Raw genomic sequence first — 16,569 nt, 5'->3', positions numbered from 1 at the left:
TTTGTGAACTGGAGCGGATCCAGACTTATGCTTAGCTCCAAAAAACACCCCCAACATCAGAACAGTGCTTCTGACCATCAACTTATACACCCCAAGTAGGTTTGATGACTTTAGGGGGCATACTAAATGATGGTATCAACGTTCCTTTAAACACTTCACCCTTTCTTAGGATGCTGGCACATTATCTGCCCATGTTGTGGGCAGCAGAAAGAGCTGCAATATGTAGCACACACATCTTCACAGCTCCAGTTACACAAACTAGGCATTAATGCCAGTTACAATTCAGTAATGAGAAGAAATAATGTGCCAGCCCTCAAGGAGACTGATCTTTCTGGACACCCAATACTGATTGCTATCTCTTCTGTCAGAGCACTTTACATTCAACCCCTCCTCCGTTCAATTGAAGTTACAAACCTACAGCATGAAGTTACAAGCTTACAGCTCTCTACAGCACAGAAACACCAAGGCTTCCAACCTTAATTAAGGCTACAGCAAAATGCTTGTCTTCAGATTTTAATCAATGCAAGCTACTGCATGTTACAGCTCTGTTACTTACTGCAGCTTCTACCAGCACAAACGATGTCACTTATCAGAGGTATTACCTACCCTGACCAAACTTGAAAGATCTTCATCTTTATGTTTCTGTAACTGCAAAAGAAGAACAAAGCAGGTGTTAAAGTCAGAACAGGTCCTTGTAGATGTTAATAGCAGACCTTTCTTTGCAAAACTTTTAAGTCCCAATCGTGCACAGTGGGTCCCTGCACAGTAATGTTTAGTTAAGTGGGGCTAATCAGTGAGTATGCCTGTAGTAGCTTATCAGCTGGTTTAAGTATTCTTGCATGCTGGCAAAAGTGACATCGAAACTCAAAAAGCAACCACAAACTGATCAAGTTCAAATAAGGTATTTCCATTGTGTAAAACAACAGACCCTTTTCTTGAAGTACGTTCTCCACTTGTGGTATTCCCTGATAACTATTTCAATTCTTCGTTTCCAGTACTTCCCTTCTGTTGCAATGGCCTGAGAACACAAACACATACCAGGAATTACACGGACTCACAGACTGGCTGAATGGTCAGTACATTTCCAAGCAAATATTCAGGCATAAAAGATGCAAAAGAAACATGCTAATTCTGTATGAGCTCATGTATCAGCAGCCCACACTGTCCCAGAGTTCAGTTATCACAGGCACATCTGACAGTACTAACTTTATCTTTCCCACAATCAAATAACAAGAGATGATGTCTGACTGCACTGTCAGCATCTCCCACATCAGCTCAACCACAACCAATAGCTAAGACATGGCAAAAAACCAAAACAAAGCAAATTAACTTCAAAATTAATTTCCTGAAGTGTAATGTATAAAGCAAAATACAATTCCCTGTTCTGCAGAGAGTTTCCCAAGGCCACGTGAACATGCACACATGTACACAAAAGCTCTTCAGAATGACACAAAGCAATAGAAATGTGATGTCCAGCTCAGGAGTGACTTTGCAGGCCATGTGTTAATAGCAACAAAAGGATCAGAACAGTGTGGGGGTTTAATGTATCACAGAGAGCAGTGTGTAAGCTGGGGACAGCAGACTAATGAGAGCCTTAACACAACCTTCTTGTCTTCGGGGGTCATCTGCCAATACAAACATCAACACTGCTCTTTCAAAAGCCTGAGACAGTTTTACAAACTCATCTGGAACTCCTCTGAGTTATAAATTGTTCTAGAGTTATGAGTATAAAGCCACAGGTTGCCCCAGCAAGGGCCTCACTGGTTTTCTGCACAGAGCCAGAGGGCACACATTAGTTTTCTCTTATGTTTAAAGGCCACAAAAATGAGAGTGCACAGATTTGTATTTGCTCTTTTTGTCAAGGTACCTTGACAGAGAAAAAAATAAAACAATTGCTCATTGTCTTGAAAGCACACCCTAACAATTGAATAAAATACAGAAAACTCTCACAGGCTCACTTAGATTCAATCCTCAAGATGTAATATTCATCAATGATTTCCCACCGACTCCAGCAATCTCCAGCCAGAAAAGAGCAGAGACTGTCAAAATCTTAACTATTCAAACTCCACTTCTATACCTGCCCAGGGGAGATTCAGACTGGGGATCAGGAAACAGTTCTTCACTGAGAGGGTTGGAACTGGAACAGGCTGCCCAGGGCAGTGGTGGAGTCACCGTCCCTGGAAGTGCTCACAAACTGTGTAGACAAGGCCCTTAGTGACATGGGTTAGTGCTGGGGAGAGGTTGTATTTGATGATCTTAGAGGTGTTTTCCAACCTGGCTGATTCTATGATTCTATGTGTCACTAAACTGGGACATAAACTTACGTTATGTAGATAACAAACGTCCTTCCAGTTGCACCCTGATCACCTCAACATGATAAACTTATAACAATGGCCTCAGTCTGCTTTATATTAATGATTCCTTCAAAATAAAGACAGCAGAGCAAAGAATTGCTATGCTGCTCTCATGCCTAGCAGACCAGAAGAGCTTGTTATAAAAGCCCAGAGCTCATTAGGATGTTCCTCAGGTTTTACACACCTCCGGCCGTCGATGTTCATCCACATCCACGGAGCCATCCAGCGGAGTCACAAAGTGGCACACGGGATTCTTGCGCTTCTCCAGGTCTGAAACAAAAATGGAAGTGCAAGTGCTCAGCACGTGCAGCTGGGCAGAGAGCTTTGTCACTCCAACAGCAAGAGGTGAGAAAAACCCCCATCACCATGCCAGGGTTCCTTCCAGCTAACCCACAGGAAATGGGGAGACCTCAGCTGTGCTTGGACTGCCCAGTGCAGCCCCTGTGTGGCCATGTGGAAAGCACTGATCCAATGGCACTGCCCCAACAGCCTCTGAGACACCGAATCTGCCTTCAGCACATTCTTTAGCTTTTCATCAGACAAGAATCTCAATTCTCTTGCTACTTACTTAAATGTCTCTCAAAGGGTTTCATAGCAAGCGACCCAAGGGAGCCCGACACTTACACTGCATGTACCATGCCCTCCAGATGGCGTTATTGAGACGGATTTTATCTCTCCACTGAAGTTTTAAGCCTTTAAAGTTTTTCCATTTCGGTGAAACCAGCTTTCCACTGAAACAAAACAGACAACACATCATTCTGCTTTCGGGTCTGCTCTTAAAGACAAAGCATCCCATCAAAACTCCCAAACTGCCAACACTAAAAACTACACCGAACCACGCTTGGCCAGGGACAGCTTTGCCAGGCACTGTCCATGGCTGTCACAAATGGTGTCACAAGTATCTTCAGCAGGACTGAAACTCATTTCACCCACACTCTTCTCCTGGCCAATACCCCACCTTCTCAAATGCCACCTTATAGCTTCCATCAACTGAGAACAACACTCTCAAAAGTAAGCCCAAACCCAGGCCCAGAAGGCTTTTGCACACTTGGCTGCATATAGCTGGGGCTTGAACTTTGCAGGGGGCTGGGATGAAGTCAACAGAAGTTGATTTCTTCAGTTCCATTTGATTTTCGAGGCTGGTAACAATGGAAAAGAAGAATGAAATGACAGTTCTGGCCCAATAAAAGCTATCACCCACCAATTTTACACTGCTTGTAAACAGAGTTGGGCACAAAGGCTCACCAGCAGGCTGGAAATAGCAACTTTTCTCCAAGGAAGAGGAAGGCTGGAACGAAAAATGGCTTAAGTATGAACAATGTTGGGAGGTGGGAGATGGACAAAAAATGGAGGAACAACAGGGACTCCAGTAAGCACTGTTTAAATAGAAACTACCCAGCCCTTAAAATACACCTTTATGAATCATTAATCCATATTACTGGCAGAGCAGAGGAAGTAGGAAATATTCATAACATTGTAAATTTCAAACCAGACATTAAAGTATAGGTATAAGTGCCTATCCCAGGTTCCCTCTTGGTTTTTATGGGTTTAGCCATACGTCTTCCTAGTTTTCATCTCCTCATGCTGCTTGTGCAGCCTAGTTACAATGGAAGCAATTCAAATACCAGCAATATGAAGCACAATCAACGCCACAGGCAAAAGCAACACAAGCATCAGGTCGAGGTTAAGGTCTCCTGTACTGGAGAGCACACAAATGAGTGACAGGAGCAATGTCACCTCCAAACACTCTACCCTCATGGAAAACATCAGCAAGCACCCAGTCGATTGGGAGCGACTTGGACCATGAACTGCAGTGGCACAAGAGAGACGTGCACTAGAACTGGCCTGTGCCAGGGCACTGTGTATTTGCTATCACACATTCAGTACAAACGTACCCACAGAACTGAATTATTCTTCCTGTAAAGAAGGATTCTTCCTGTAAAGAAGGTGCTTTACACCTAGCTCTAAAACCACAGCAAGAATAGGAAGCACATCCTGCAGAAGTGCCAGGCATTTCCCTTGCCCAAGGCTATGCAGAGGCCTGAAGCTGGAGAACTGCTGATCCCCCGTTTCCTGCTTGCTCTGGGAAACCTGATAGCAGCTCTTTTTAAAGAAAACTTGTAATAAACCTTGTAATACTATAAACAAGTCCTCACAGCCTACACAAAAGATGCCAGAATGCCAGAGCTGCCAAAAGTAGGATAGTAAACTATCACTTTCTTCAAGTACTTGGCTCATCATCCCTTTCTCCCTCGCTAGCATCACTGCTGCTGTTACTACTTAGGTATTCCCAAAACTGTGACAGTAACAGATGGGCAAATGACAGACCTTAGGCAAGCGGCAGGTAAAGAAAAGCCAGTTCTGCTCTTTCATTTTTACTGCTGTGTATAAAACCAGTTGTAGCAACAGATTAAACCACCATCAGGTGAGCTGTTGCCTGATGGCAGAAAGATTCCCAAAATCCCACCTGTACGTTTCAAGGCTCTTTCAGTTTATGGGAAGATCCCCAAATAAAGTATTTTATCTCACTGTTCCCCAGCTGCTGGGGTCAGGGCATACAGCAGATCTCCATCTGCAAAACCATCTCATCACCTGCCCTGCTCTGCCTCTAAACCATCACATACCTTGTCTTATCATTCCTTCTAAACCCAGATTAAAGCACATCTTTGCCTATTTCTTATACGTATATTAACAGCTCAGAGGCAGATTAACATGCTGATACACCAGCAACACTGACAAAACGGCCACATGCCTTTGACTAAGAAGTTCAACTGAATGTTCATCTCTTCGTAGCTGTGTTGCTGCCCAGTTTGCCAAAGCAACAAAACTCGAACAGTCTCCTCTCAGAATAAAAAGAACAAACCTAAAAGGAATTGTAATGAATTCTTGTAAAATCCTTCAAGCAGCCAATTAAAAGTGGCATTAAAACACACAGAGTTTAAAACATTTTCTGTTACATTCTTATGAAAAACTAAACAAAAGTAGCCCATCAAAAGAAGGAAGTGATTAAGAACCTATTCTTAAAATAATTATTATTTCTAGTTCCCATGGGAGCAAAGCACAAGTCCAGCTCGAGGTCAGAAGTGAAATGACTTTAGCCTCAGTGGAGAGGAATCAGCATGAAGCTGAGAACAATGTTTAGACACTACTCCAAAGTCAGTTACTTTGCACAACTGTGCCCGAGAGCAGCTGCAAACTGAAAGCCAGCTTCAGGTTTTAAAGCAGCAAAACAACAACAGGAAAAAACCCACATGCAGAGGCCCACTGGCTGCTGCTCCCGCCAGCTCCACATCTCCTAGACCATGCTGACTCCCACCAGAAATGCAGAGCAACTCCATGAGCACACCTGTGAGCTGGTCACAATGTACCTGTGAGCATGTCAGTGCAGGCACAGTCCTGGCTCTGTCCACAACAGCTGCTGCTACTCCTCTGCAGGAGGGCTGCTTCCAAAGAAGGCAGGAAGGGAGCATCCCAAAAGAGGCTTGGACCAAATACTGCATGGTACAAGCTGGTACAGCTGCATGCACGCCAGCCAGCAGCATATCCTAGAGGATACTGGTGCTTCACAGACAGTGCCCAAGGAAAGGAATTAGGCTCTCAGTCACATTCTGCAGGGTTGTTGCTACCCAGGATGTGCTGGCTCAATGCCGAAGGAATACGTGACTTTTACACCTTCATCACTATCAAACACAGACCAAATCAAAGTGGCTGAAAAGTATCTGGTGGATAATGTGCAGTACATTCCATCAGCTCAGACCAGTCTCCTGTGTAGGAACCTCCACCTCTGAAACCAGATGTCCCCAAGTGATTTGATCACAGCAAGCAAACTAAAAAAAGCTGCAGCTGAAGAGCTAACAGAGCTGGAATTCCCCTTGGACACAGAGGCCCTGATGTGCTTTGGAGGAGTCACAGTGTTTTTAGAACAGAAGCTGTAGACAATCCAGGCTGCCAATTCCATATGCTCCAGCTTTCACCTTAAGAGTCCTGAAGATGCCAGGAGAGGCTGGAGTCCATTCCCAAGCCTTTTATATACTTTTTCCCAGTTCAGGAACTACCTCAGGCAACGGAGATCCCAGCAGGCAGACAGACAACACAGCACTGATCTGTCAAAGTAGCACAACTCTCCCCTGTTCAAATTCCACTGAAAGCAGTTGTGGTTTAAAAGCAGATTCTTTTAAACACAAGTGATTTTCAATCAACTGAAAGGTCACTAGGGCAGACGTATTATATTCTGACATGGTAAAAAACAGATTTTACCCTGGTAATGTCCATTTTTTGCATCCAAGAACCTTGTTTTCTTCTCTGTCAATAACACCCAGTTAAAGAATGATCTTAGTGGACATGTTAGTGATGCTTTTAACTCAGTAGGGACAGGGCAAATGGGTGACCTTCCTTAAGAGGCACAGGGCACACGAGATGCCATTCACAGCTGTCAGGATGACTTCAAATTTAAACCAATAGCTCCCCGTAACACTGAAAAATCACTTCCAACATCATCAGCAGCATGATCAAGCTCCACAATGACTCACAACAGAAGACTCCCCTGTTCTCCTCCCTTAAATCAGAGGATTTTAAGATGGACTTCAGTCTGCATAGAAGCAGATGACACAACCACCCTCCAGATTTGGACAGAAATGGACACTTATGTGTGTGCAAACCCAGAAGTTTGGTTGGTTTCTTTGTTCATTACTAACTAGTATTTAGGAACGCCAGCATTGTAAGAATCAGTCATTTCTCCAAGAGCACTGAAGGAGCAGAGAAAGACTTTTAAATGTTAAGATAAATGCCACCCAAAACAAGACAATCACAGAAGGCTCATCTGGTAGCCTTTATAACCTCCATTTAATAGGTGGTTTGAATGGAAACTGTAGAGTATAGCACAGTAGAACTTAGCTTAATAAAGCATTTGAGCTTTATAAAGAAGTGTGTTTCTGATTCAACTTCAGCTCCCCAGTTTTTACCTACCTCAGAAACAGTCCAAACAGTACCATAGCATTATGTTTCAAATCCTTCTCTAATAAGAGACAATAGGGAAGACTTTGCTGTAAATAAGAGTCTGAAAAATCCCCTTCCCCCATTCAGAACCAAAAATCAAAGTTCATTCTCCACACCATGACATGTCAATGTCGCTGAGCAAGGCACTTCAGCGGGCAAGCTGCAGTGAACTAAATGATGCACAAAAGAAGAGGTCTTTAAAATACTCTCTGAGAGAAGAAATTCATGATCTCCTGCTTGAAAAGAAGTAACAGTGAGAGTGAATGACACAGCCATGACTGTGAAGTGTGTGAGTGACAGCACTAGAAGTGGGACACAGATTTTTTTGACACGCTGCCATAGTCTGCATGAGAACTCATTTCCACCCTCCTCTCATCTTTCACTTATTTTGCTATGTAGGGACAAGGAAAATCCCTGGCTAGAGTTGGCTCTCTAGCTCAGGAGGAGTTATTTTTATTCTTGCACTCAGATAGCACCTAGCCTAGATCTATCGTACATGGAATTAAACACAAACCTCTGAGCACCATGGCTCAGATTCCACAGGCCTGACCCTGCTGCCCAAATATATATTCCCAGGAAAGATACCTTGAAAAGCAGCTACTGCAGAGCTGCAGGAATCACTTACACGGACCACAAGGTCTTGTGGACCATAGCTGTAAGCAAATTAGTTTGTTTCCAATCTGAATTTGCTAAATTCAGTTTACAGGAACGAGCTACAGAAACACACCGCATTTTCCCGTTTCGTTAACAGATTCCCACTACCCTTGTTGTACAAGATGTCTTTTTCGCCTTGTTCTGCCTGAAAATCCACTTCCTCGGTGGCCCTGCGCCCCAATTCCTTCCTGTCCATGATCATGCAACCTTTTCAGGTAGACTAAGATTCTTCTTTTCATTGCAGGTGATGAGAATTAGGCTCTTAATTTAAGCAACAGAAACCCCCCGATTTGATATTACAGTAGCTAAAGAGATCAGCTTTTCCAGCAACACAAAAAAGGAAGGTTTTGGCTTCTCCCCAGCATTTCTTTTTTGAAGGCGTGGTTTCAGTTTGTTTTTTCATCTCCAATCTGTTTTGCTGGGGAGCTGGGCCTGTCAGCTCAGCTCTCCAAGAGCCAAAACTAACAGTATTTCCCCAAACAAAGGTTCATTCAGAGATTCAGATTATAGGCATTGTGTGCTACAGGGAAGAGGCAGCAAGTGAAACAAAAAACACTGCTACACTGCGTGAATGTGTGTAGGACTTGTGAGAAGGCCACACTTGAGCATCTTACTATTCATACCTAAATAGTTAATCCCAGCTGCAACCCTAGGATACTAATCCCAGAGAAAGCTCATTTTAAAAGCAAGCATTAGGGCAGCTCATTTGCTGGGTTACCTTCTTCATCCTCCTTACCTGAAATCCCCCTGCACCAGCAGGCTCCAGGTTTGTGGAAGGATGTTGTGTTACATACCCACAATTCATAAACGACAGTAGGGAGCTTTGTATTGAAGTTATACAAACATTTTAAAACAACAAAACCCTCCCAATTGTTTTTTTATCTCCTAAATATTAACACTTCGATCTTGAAGACAGAGACAGCAGAAAGGACAAACATTCTTCCTCTATCACGAGCATTATATATTAAGGAGTGCTAGAAAAATACAAAGTTATCCACAGGCATATTGGAAGTGCAACACCTGCCAAGGAACATGTTATCTAGACTGATTTGAGCCAGGAAGGCTGAGGTATGTATGCACCTCCTGGGAAGGAAGAGGAAAGTGGATCAGTCACAAAGCCAAAGCAAACACTCCCGCCCCAACGAATGTACCATAAAGCTTCATTTGTTTCTTTGACAAATTGAACATTATTTTAAGCAAAGGCTGGAAGTTGAACTTCATAAATGAAGGTTCACAGTGGCTGATAAAGACCATGGCTGGTGACTCACAAATGGATCCAAGTAAGCGTTGTGGCACGCTGAGTGCTGCTGTGGCTTGAACCAGCAGCCCTGTGCTTTGCCAAGCACAGCTACTGCAGCCACCTCAGAGAGCAGCAAGAGTTGAAACACTCATGTTTTGAGATTATGATCACATCTACACCGACAGCTTTTCACATCACCATTACATCAACCAAGGAAAGGACTTCAGTGCTATAGTTTTAGCCAAACATCACGTGACCAAAGTTCTGCTCTATGAAGAGGAACCTGGGAAGAACCACTGGAGAAATGCCTCCAAGAGAAGCAGGTTCCATGCAAGCCCTGAAAGCATGAAAAGAGCACTGGAACAGCACAGGGTGAAGGGGAACACAAAGAACAGTACAGATATCAAGGAGACTTGGAGGCTATAGTGCACTTCCTCCAGTGTCTATTTAAAGACTTGGAATATTTAGAGTTTCTCATTTCCAGTCAGAAATCAAAGGATGTTTCTAGAAATGTTCCTGCTTTTCAGACAGTTGTCTAACACTGACTCACTTTACTACAGAGCTGAACCAGCAAGGAAACTGAAGAGGCTTCATAAGCCATGTCACTAACGTTTCAGTCAAAAGGCTGAGAAATGGGCCTCACCATCACCAACTCTCAAGCAAAGCCTCTCCTTGATCCCTGCTGTGCTTCCCTTTACCCATCAACAGAAGCCACGTACTTTGTAACTCTATAAATATGAACACTTTATAAAATGACAGATTCTTCAACTGTCCAATATCAGGACCTTCTTCAAAGAAATACCAGAGAAACCATCCTAAGAAAAGACACTGACATAGAGAACTTACGATGCTTTGAGCTCCAGGGTCAGAGGTAAGTACCACTACTTTCACTGCCAAATCTCAAACACCAGGATGGAGAGCAGCTGCCCGTGGCCACAAAGTACGTCAGTGACAAAGGAAGGGCAGACCAGCCATCGTATCCCAGCCACACGCCCCATAATGGAAATGCTTCTACTAGGAGTAAATTTTAGCAAGGATCAGATTGATGTATTTCAATTTACACATTCCCCAAATCTTGCTGAATTTCACAGCACAATAGAGTAATTCTGTTTACAAATAAACATTAAAATATTTGTATTTCCTATATGATTTCTGCTAAGAACACATCTGTTGGTCAGATATCAGCACAGGTGATAACATCAGGTCTCCTGAAACCTTTCTTTAGAAGAAAGCATCATTGTGAACACCGTCAGTAGTTAAACTCTTGCAATTCAGAGTTACAAAACTTTTGCAGCAATCCAGGCTTGTTACTTAAAAAATAAACTGCACAGGGAATTGCCCTGATTTTTGTTTAAATAAACACTGCAACACAAAGTTTCTATTCTGGTACAAAATGCGAAGAGACACAATCTGTCAGTTATTTTCCTGGCAGATCAGATGGAGACACGCAAAGCATAGAAACTGTGATAATCCTCACTGTGTAAGTATTCAGCTAAAAAAAGTAAGTTCCTTTGAGGTAAGAACTAGTGGTTTAAGCATGGGCTTGAACCTACGCTCTGTAAGTTTAGCACATACTCTGTAAAAGGGAGTTCAAATCTCACTGGAAGTGAACGCCAACGCATATGTAATACTGAATTAAATCCTACATAAAAGGAAAGTCCTGGTAGTCTACAGTCACTACAGATGGCAGAAAGAATTTATATGTAGGTATCTTTGCACTTTTCTTATTATGAAAAGCCTTTAATATAGGCTCACAAGCAATGTGTCCATATCCTAAGCCACCCTCTATAGAATAAATAGTACGCAGCACACCTTGAATATTCAGCATGTTCACTGGTGGCCTCTCATGCTGTTTGCTTTTCAGTGCTCATACCTCCATTTGTACATTATTACTTAACAAATTCCTCTCAAGCTTTTCTACAGTGTTTTCACCCTCATGATGCAGGTGGGAAACCAAGGCACAGACCTGTAACATTTCATTATCCACTTCTCTGATCTGGCAATGCGAGATGACAATGCTGCCTTCACTTGCAAAACTGCCTCCAGCTCCCCCTCCTGATGTCTCCCCATGCCAGACACATCTCCATCTATGCTGCAACCAGTTCTACATTACATTCTGCTTCAGCTTCACTAGTGGAACAGACTAAACCACTTTGAACAACTCAGCCAAAACATGTAGGCTCAGGCATGGGAAAGTTCAGGTCAAACAGTTAAAACAACCAAAAGTAGTTACACAGTAGGGATTAGTGGGCAGCTTTAAGAACAGGCAGTGCTACCAGCGTTGCCTAGAGTAATTGCTGGGTAACAGGGTGGGAAGACAATTCTCTTTCATGTTCTCTGCAGTGTAGCTTAATGCTCATGTTTTAAAGGACTCACCCTTGTAACAAAACAGTCACCTTATCTCTGCATTTAAAGCAGTAAGCATGAAACCCACTTACTAAATGCCAGGCAGCTGTTCTCTGCCTGCAAGCCAAGTACTGAAGTTGTGCTACCAGAGATGCAAAACTTCAAAACCAAACCCCTCTCCTGTTCCCCTCCTCCTTGAACCTTGCAAAGTTGCACCCTGGGCCAGAATGACCAGATGAGGAGAATCCAGCATCATTCACAAAGCTGTCGAAACTGTTTTTAACACTACCAGCTTAAGAACCTTCATTTAAGGAACACTTGCTCCAGTCTCTGCCCGAAAGAAGCACAAGACAAACACCAGCTTTACACACAGCTTGTGACTTTGTAATATGGAATGGTGACCAGTAACTAACCCTGTGACCAGCAGCAGTGAGGGCTGTGAGTTACCAGATCTTTGCTGCAGCATCTTTACCAGTAACTCAGTAACTTTCTTTTCAGCTCCCTCTCTGCTGCACACTTCCCTTTTAGAAAACAGCCACTGCACACAATGCACTCCTCCTCTCCATTGTGTCCTTCTCTTCATCTCGTCCCCCTGCTGCTCAAACAAAGGTTAGAAGATTTTGGTGAGCCAACAAGAACATGTATCTAACGATGTTGTAAGTGGCATAACAGGGATAAGATGATCAGTTCTATAAACTCTGCTAGGAGGTAAAGAAATTTCCTACTGCTATAAACTGCTGTGATGATGAACACACGAGTTATTTTGTTGATGCATCTATCAATACATTCGTTTTTTCTTGGTTTTGAAGTGTTTCCTGTGCTCTTTCATGCATGATGAAAAGGAAGACGTGTCATTTTAGAGCAGTTGCAATATAAAGGGAGCCAATCCTACTCACTTATTTCACAGTCTCTTGAAATTTCACACTTCTTCCTAAAACCTGGTTTCTGCCACTGGTTTTTCACCAACCTTCTCAGATCAGAATATTCATTACAAAGAGCTGTATCAGTTTCTGATCATCTGCACTGGAAGACAGCTGTCCAGTGCATCTTGCTTCTCATTTAAAAGGACGTTGGCAAGGACTGTCTTGTACAGAGAGCTATGAACAAGTCAGGATCCTTTTGAATGTTAAGGCCTTAGCATAAATTAATAAACTGATTGAGATTTGATGATCTGGGACCTTGTTTTAAGCACCTAAATTATGGTTCAAAGACTTTTCACACACAGAGCTTCTGAAAAACCCAAACAAACCCTATCAGCATTGCAGATCAGCACAGCTCTCCGAGCAGCACACATACCAACAGGAACCCAGAGTTGTTTACCATGCTCAACAGGCAAAGAAACCCAAAACGGGCACCTCTGTCACGGAGGATAGTGTAACACTCTCTGTACAGCATTACAATCCTATAAATACACTGCAAGACTTCAGGGGTCTTATTGTGCAAGCAACTGAAGTGTTTAAAAAGAGGTGCTCCCCAGCTTTCCCCCTGTGACACAAAGCTTTCATACCAGCTGTCTGCAGCGTGAAGAACCCCAGACTTAATACCAAGTTCAGTTACTAAAGACTCAAGACTGCAACAGCACAAACAGTTTATTCAAAGTTTACGTAAAGGTTGAACCAGAAACAAAAGGCAGGAGCAGACTAAAGGCTCTGTTGTATTATTACTAAGGTTACTGAAAGATCAAAACCAAAATCCCATTGAAAGATAATATAGGAAGAAAACCCCTTCCAGAGTTAAAATAAACCAGGTTGGAATGGGGAAAAATAGAGTTTAAATAAACAAATAAAAGCACTTCTAAAATGCCACACACACCTCACAGGGAAAGTCTCTACTTAGAGCTTTGTTGGATCAAAGTGCAAACAAATGCTTTGACAATGCCTTCATCAAGACCAGCCCCTCAGTCAGAGGTGAGCATCACACAGACCTGTGTGAAGCAGCATTTCCTCCTACCCCTGCTACAGGAATAGCCACATCTCCGAGCATGATGGAGAAACTCCCTGGGATGCACCAGCCAAAGACCACAGCCTCCCTGGAAGGCTGAACATTCAGAGACTGAATAGTGGAAAACAGACCTTCACTGCTGGTCACCAGCTCAAAAAGGAGGACTTGTCTGCAGCACTGCAGGAAAGGCTGTGAGTGACCCTTCATTAAGTAACTGGGACACAGGGCCAGGGGGAAGTATGCTAATGCTGGTGACACACAATCCTTACCACACTGATGCTGGATGGCTCTTGTTGACTACTTAGGCTTGGACAGACCAAGAGGGATGACTGGTTCCCACATGCCGATGGAGAGATGATCAGCCCTGTCCTTAGGAAAGCAGCCCCAGTCATGCTGAAGAGTAGAGCTTGTTACTTTATAATGCTGGTTGTGGTCATTGTGCTCAACAGAGCTCAGGGCATTGATGAATGTTTCCTAGCAGCTAACTTTATAAAGCAGTATTTGACATCATTATATGCACTGAGCTTCTGAGAAAGGTCTTGGGTTTATTGAAGTATAAATTTATAAAGACATTCTTTGTTCACAGTAACTACCATGCTTAAACATCTACCAGCAAATCAGTTCAGACTTCCCCCCTTCCCTCAGTGAGAACACATTTTCAAATGGATCATGATCATTTATGTCCCAAACAAGTGGTGACTTCCCAAGTAAAACACAGGAGGGTATCAGCGGGCTCCTGACTCTTACCAAAAGCAAAACAAACCACCACTGAATGACCCTCACACAAGTCTCTTCTCTGAAGCATGTTTTTCCCACGTGCCCTATCACCCTAAATCAGCCTCAACCTTCACTTTGTAGAGTCCCTTAGAGTGCTCAAAAGTAAAGAACATTTCTTACACATTTATTGCTACAGAGAAGCAATGTCTCTAAACTTCATCTGCTCTGCCTCCCTGCTTTAGAAAGCCTGCTGTATCCCCACAGCCTCTAATCACCACACGCAGAGGGCAGACCCCAAACCTACTAATGTGCTAATAAAAACTGCTAATAAAAATTTTAGGCTCCTTAAGCTCTGCAAAGATTTTTACTGGTTATTAGTGTTCTCCTTGTACGAGTGGATACTGAAAACAGATGGGATCCATGCTGTGCTCCTAAACAACAGCCTTCACAGACCAAAACTTTATTAGAAACAGTAATGAATTGGCTTTTACTGCAGATTTCTGTGCTTATAGTTGCAGAGACTGTAAGTTGAGCTGTGCTTTTCAGTAACAGTTGCTGATTTGATAAAGTAAATGAGCAAAATCTAGTCATACAGTTCCTATGAAGGGTTAACTATTTCATACAGCAAGAGAGACAAACCAGAATGCAGGAATGCCTCTTGTTCCTGTGCAGTTTGATTACAGATTACCCCTTCGTCACAGGAGGAATGACTCAGATCAGTGTCACTGAAGTCACAAACATATATCTGCTTTCACAATACAGAGGAATATCCAATACCTTCAGGCAGCCCATGAGGGAAGGCAGCAGCACAGAACAAAGCTGATCACAGAAAGCAGCCATGCAGCAACACAAACTGGGCTTATCTGCAGCTTCCAGAGACCAAATGCCACTGACATAGATTGTACTGCGCTGCCCTGAAGAAAACCAGTTTCTATACCAGGCAAAATCTATCAAATGAGTGCACTCTGAAGCCGTAATTTTTGTAAGACAAAAGACAAGTCTCTTATTTAGAGGAAAGGTTAGCGAACAGCGCAAGTGCTGCCTGGAATTTTTTCCACAGCTGATACTACAACGCTGCCTGGCTCACTCCAGTACTTGGCATCAGACCTCGCCTGCTCTGTAAGAACACCCATGAAGGTTGGACCAAAGGTCCAGGTTGCCCAGTGCTCTGCCCCAGCACTGGACATAAGCAGGTGCTTGGGAACAGGGGGAACAGGACAAGCATGGTTGTTATGATGCTCCCAATAACCAGCCCCCAACAGCCCCTCTCAACTGTAAAGGGAAATGGTACTTACTACTACATTCACTCACTGCCTGAAAGAGAACAGGAAGAACTACATTGTTTCTTCTTTTGCTGCATTTATAGACACTTTTCCCCCACACCCCTTACCTGGGGGAATTGCATATGTGTATTGCTCTGGCAGGTCTCTGCTTTGAAAAGGTTTTTAACAAGAACAGCCACTATGGTGACTACTGCAGCAACTCTGATACCCCAGCTTTCGGGAGCTTCAGGCTCTTGGCTATTTCGCAATCTCTGCTTTCTATTTTCAACAGGTTTTAGGTGTCACACATAGTTGATAATTACTCGAACTAAGTGCAGTTTCCTCCTTGAGGTTATCTGGATCTTTGATTGAGTCAGTTCTCCCATCCCAAATCTAGGTTCATTTGAAATAAGCTGACAACATGCAAAGAACTTCTCAGGCTCTGTAGCAGATGAAATTATTTCAGAACCATACCCAAATCCCTTAACTTGGTCCTACTTTCTGAAAGTTCCATATCCTCAAATGCAGAAAAGTCATTTCTGTGTGTGTGTTCCCAGGCCACTAACCTTTTCCAGCCTTCCTCTCAGTTCTCTTTCTCAAAAGCTGTGTTACAAAGGCCAAAAGCAAGTAGACTGCTCCCTTTCACTGCTTCATGCTTTCCACATCTGACATGCCACCACTGGATTTTCTACTCAAGTTCTCTCAACCTACACCCTGTCAGGGACAGACAGAGAGCTGGACTAAGCTGAAGTATCTGTGCAGATATTAATACGCAGGAGTTTGACTGTATATAGGGAAACATTTATACCTTTGTTGGACACTATGCAGAATGAGCTAACATGAGAAGCACGACATGTTACACCCAGACCTTTACGTGCTGATGATGACCAAATTTCAGAGCCCATTCCTAAATCCACAACACAGCTTAGCAGAATCAGGGGGTGCTCCCTCTCATTCAAATACCACGAGTTCTCCCTGTGCAGGCAGTTATCACTGTAAGTATTACTAGCAGAGCTTGACTTGCCATGGATAAGGAACAGCTACAGCTTCTGCACAAACA

At 43.2% G+C, this 16,569-nt stretch overlaps 1 protein-coding gene across 3 annotated transcripts in view; it reads right to left on the bottom strand.

Annotated features, from left to right (window-relative positions):
- MLXIP (MLX interacting protein) overlaps positions 1 to 16,569 on the bottom strand; it is a 45,655-nt gene that overhangs the window by 17,593 nt on the left and 11,493 nt on the right. For all 3 annotated transcript variants that reach the window (XR_008973755.1, XM_057421302.1, XM_057421303.1), the window contains exons 2-5: positions 2,979 to 3,085; positions 2,539 to 2,624; positions 929 to 1,018; positions 607 to 648 (exon numbers count right to left, since the gene is read on the bottom strand). Coding sequence is in view for 2 of the 3 variants with exons in the window: in XM_057421302.1 (XP_057277285.1) it covers positions 607 to 648; positions 929 to 1,018; positions 2,539 to 2,624; positions 2,979 to 3,085 (325 nt within the window). In the remaining variant the exon portion in view is untranslated. The remainder of the gene's footprint in view (positions 1 to 606; positions 649 to 928; positions 1,019 to 2,538; positions 2,625 to 2,978; positions 3,086 to 16,569) is intronic.

This window comes from Pezoporus wallicus, unplaced genomic scaffold, assembly GCF_028554395.1.
Source record: "Pezoporus wallicus isolate ANWC-B61680 ecotype Strahan unplaced genomic scaffold, APGP_CSIRO_Pwel_v1 contig_9584, whole genome shotgun sequence".
Classification (NCBI taxonomy): Eukaryota; Metazoa; Chordata; class Aves; order Psittaciformes; family Psittacidae; genus Pezoporus; species Pezoporus wallicus.
This window is presented reverse-complemented; position numbering and strand designations above follow the sequence as displayed.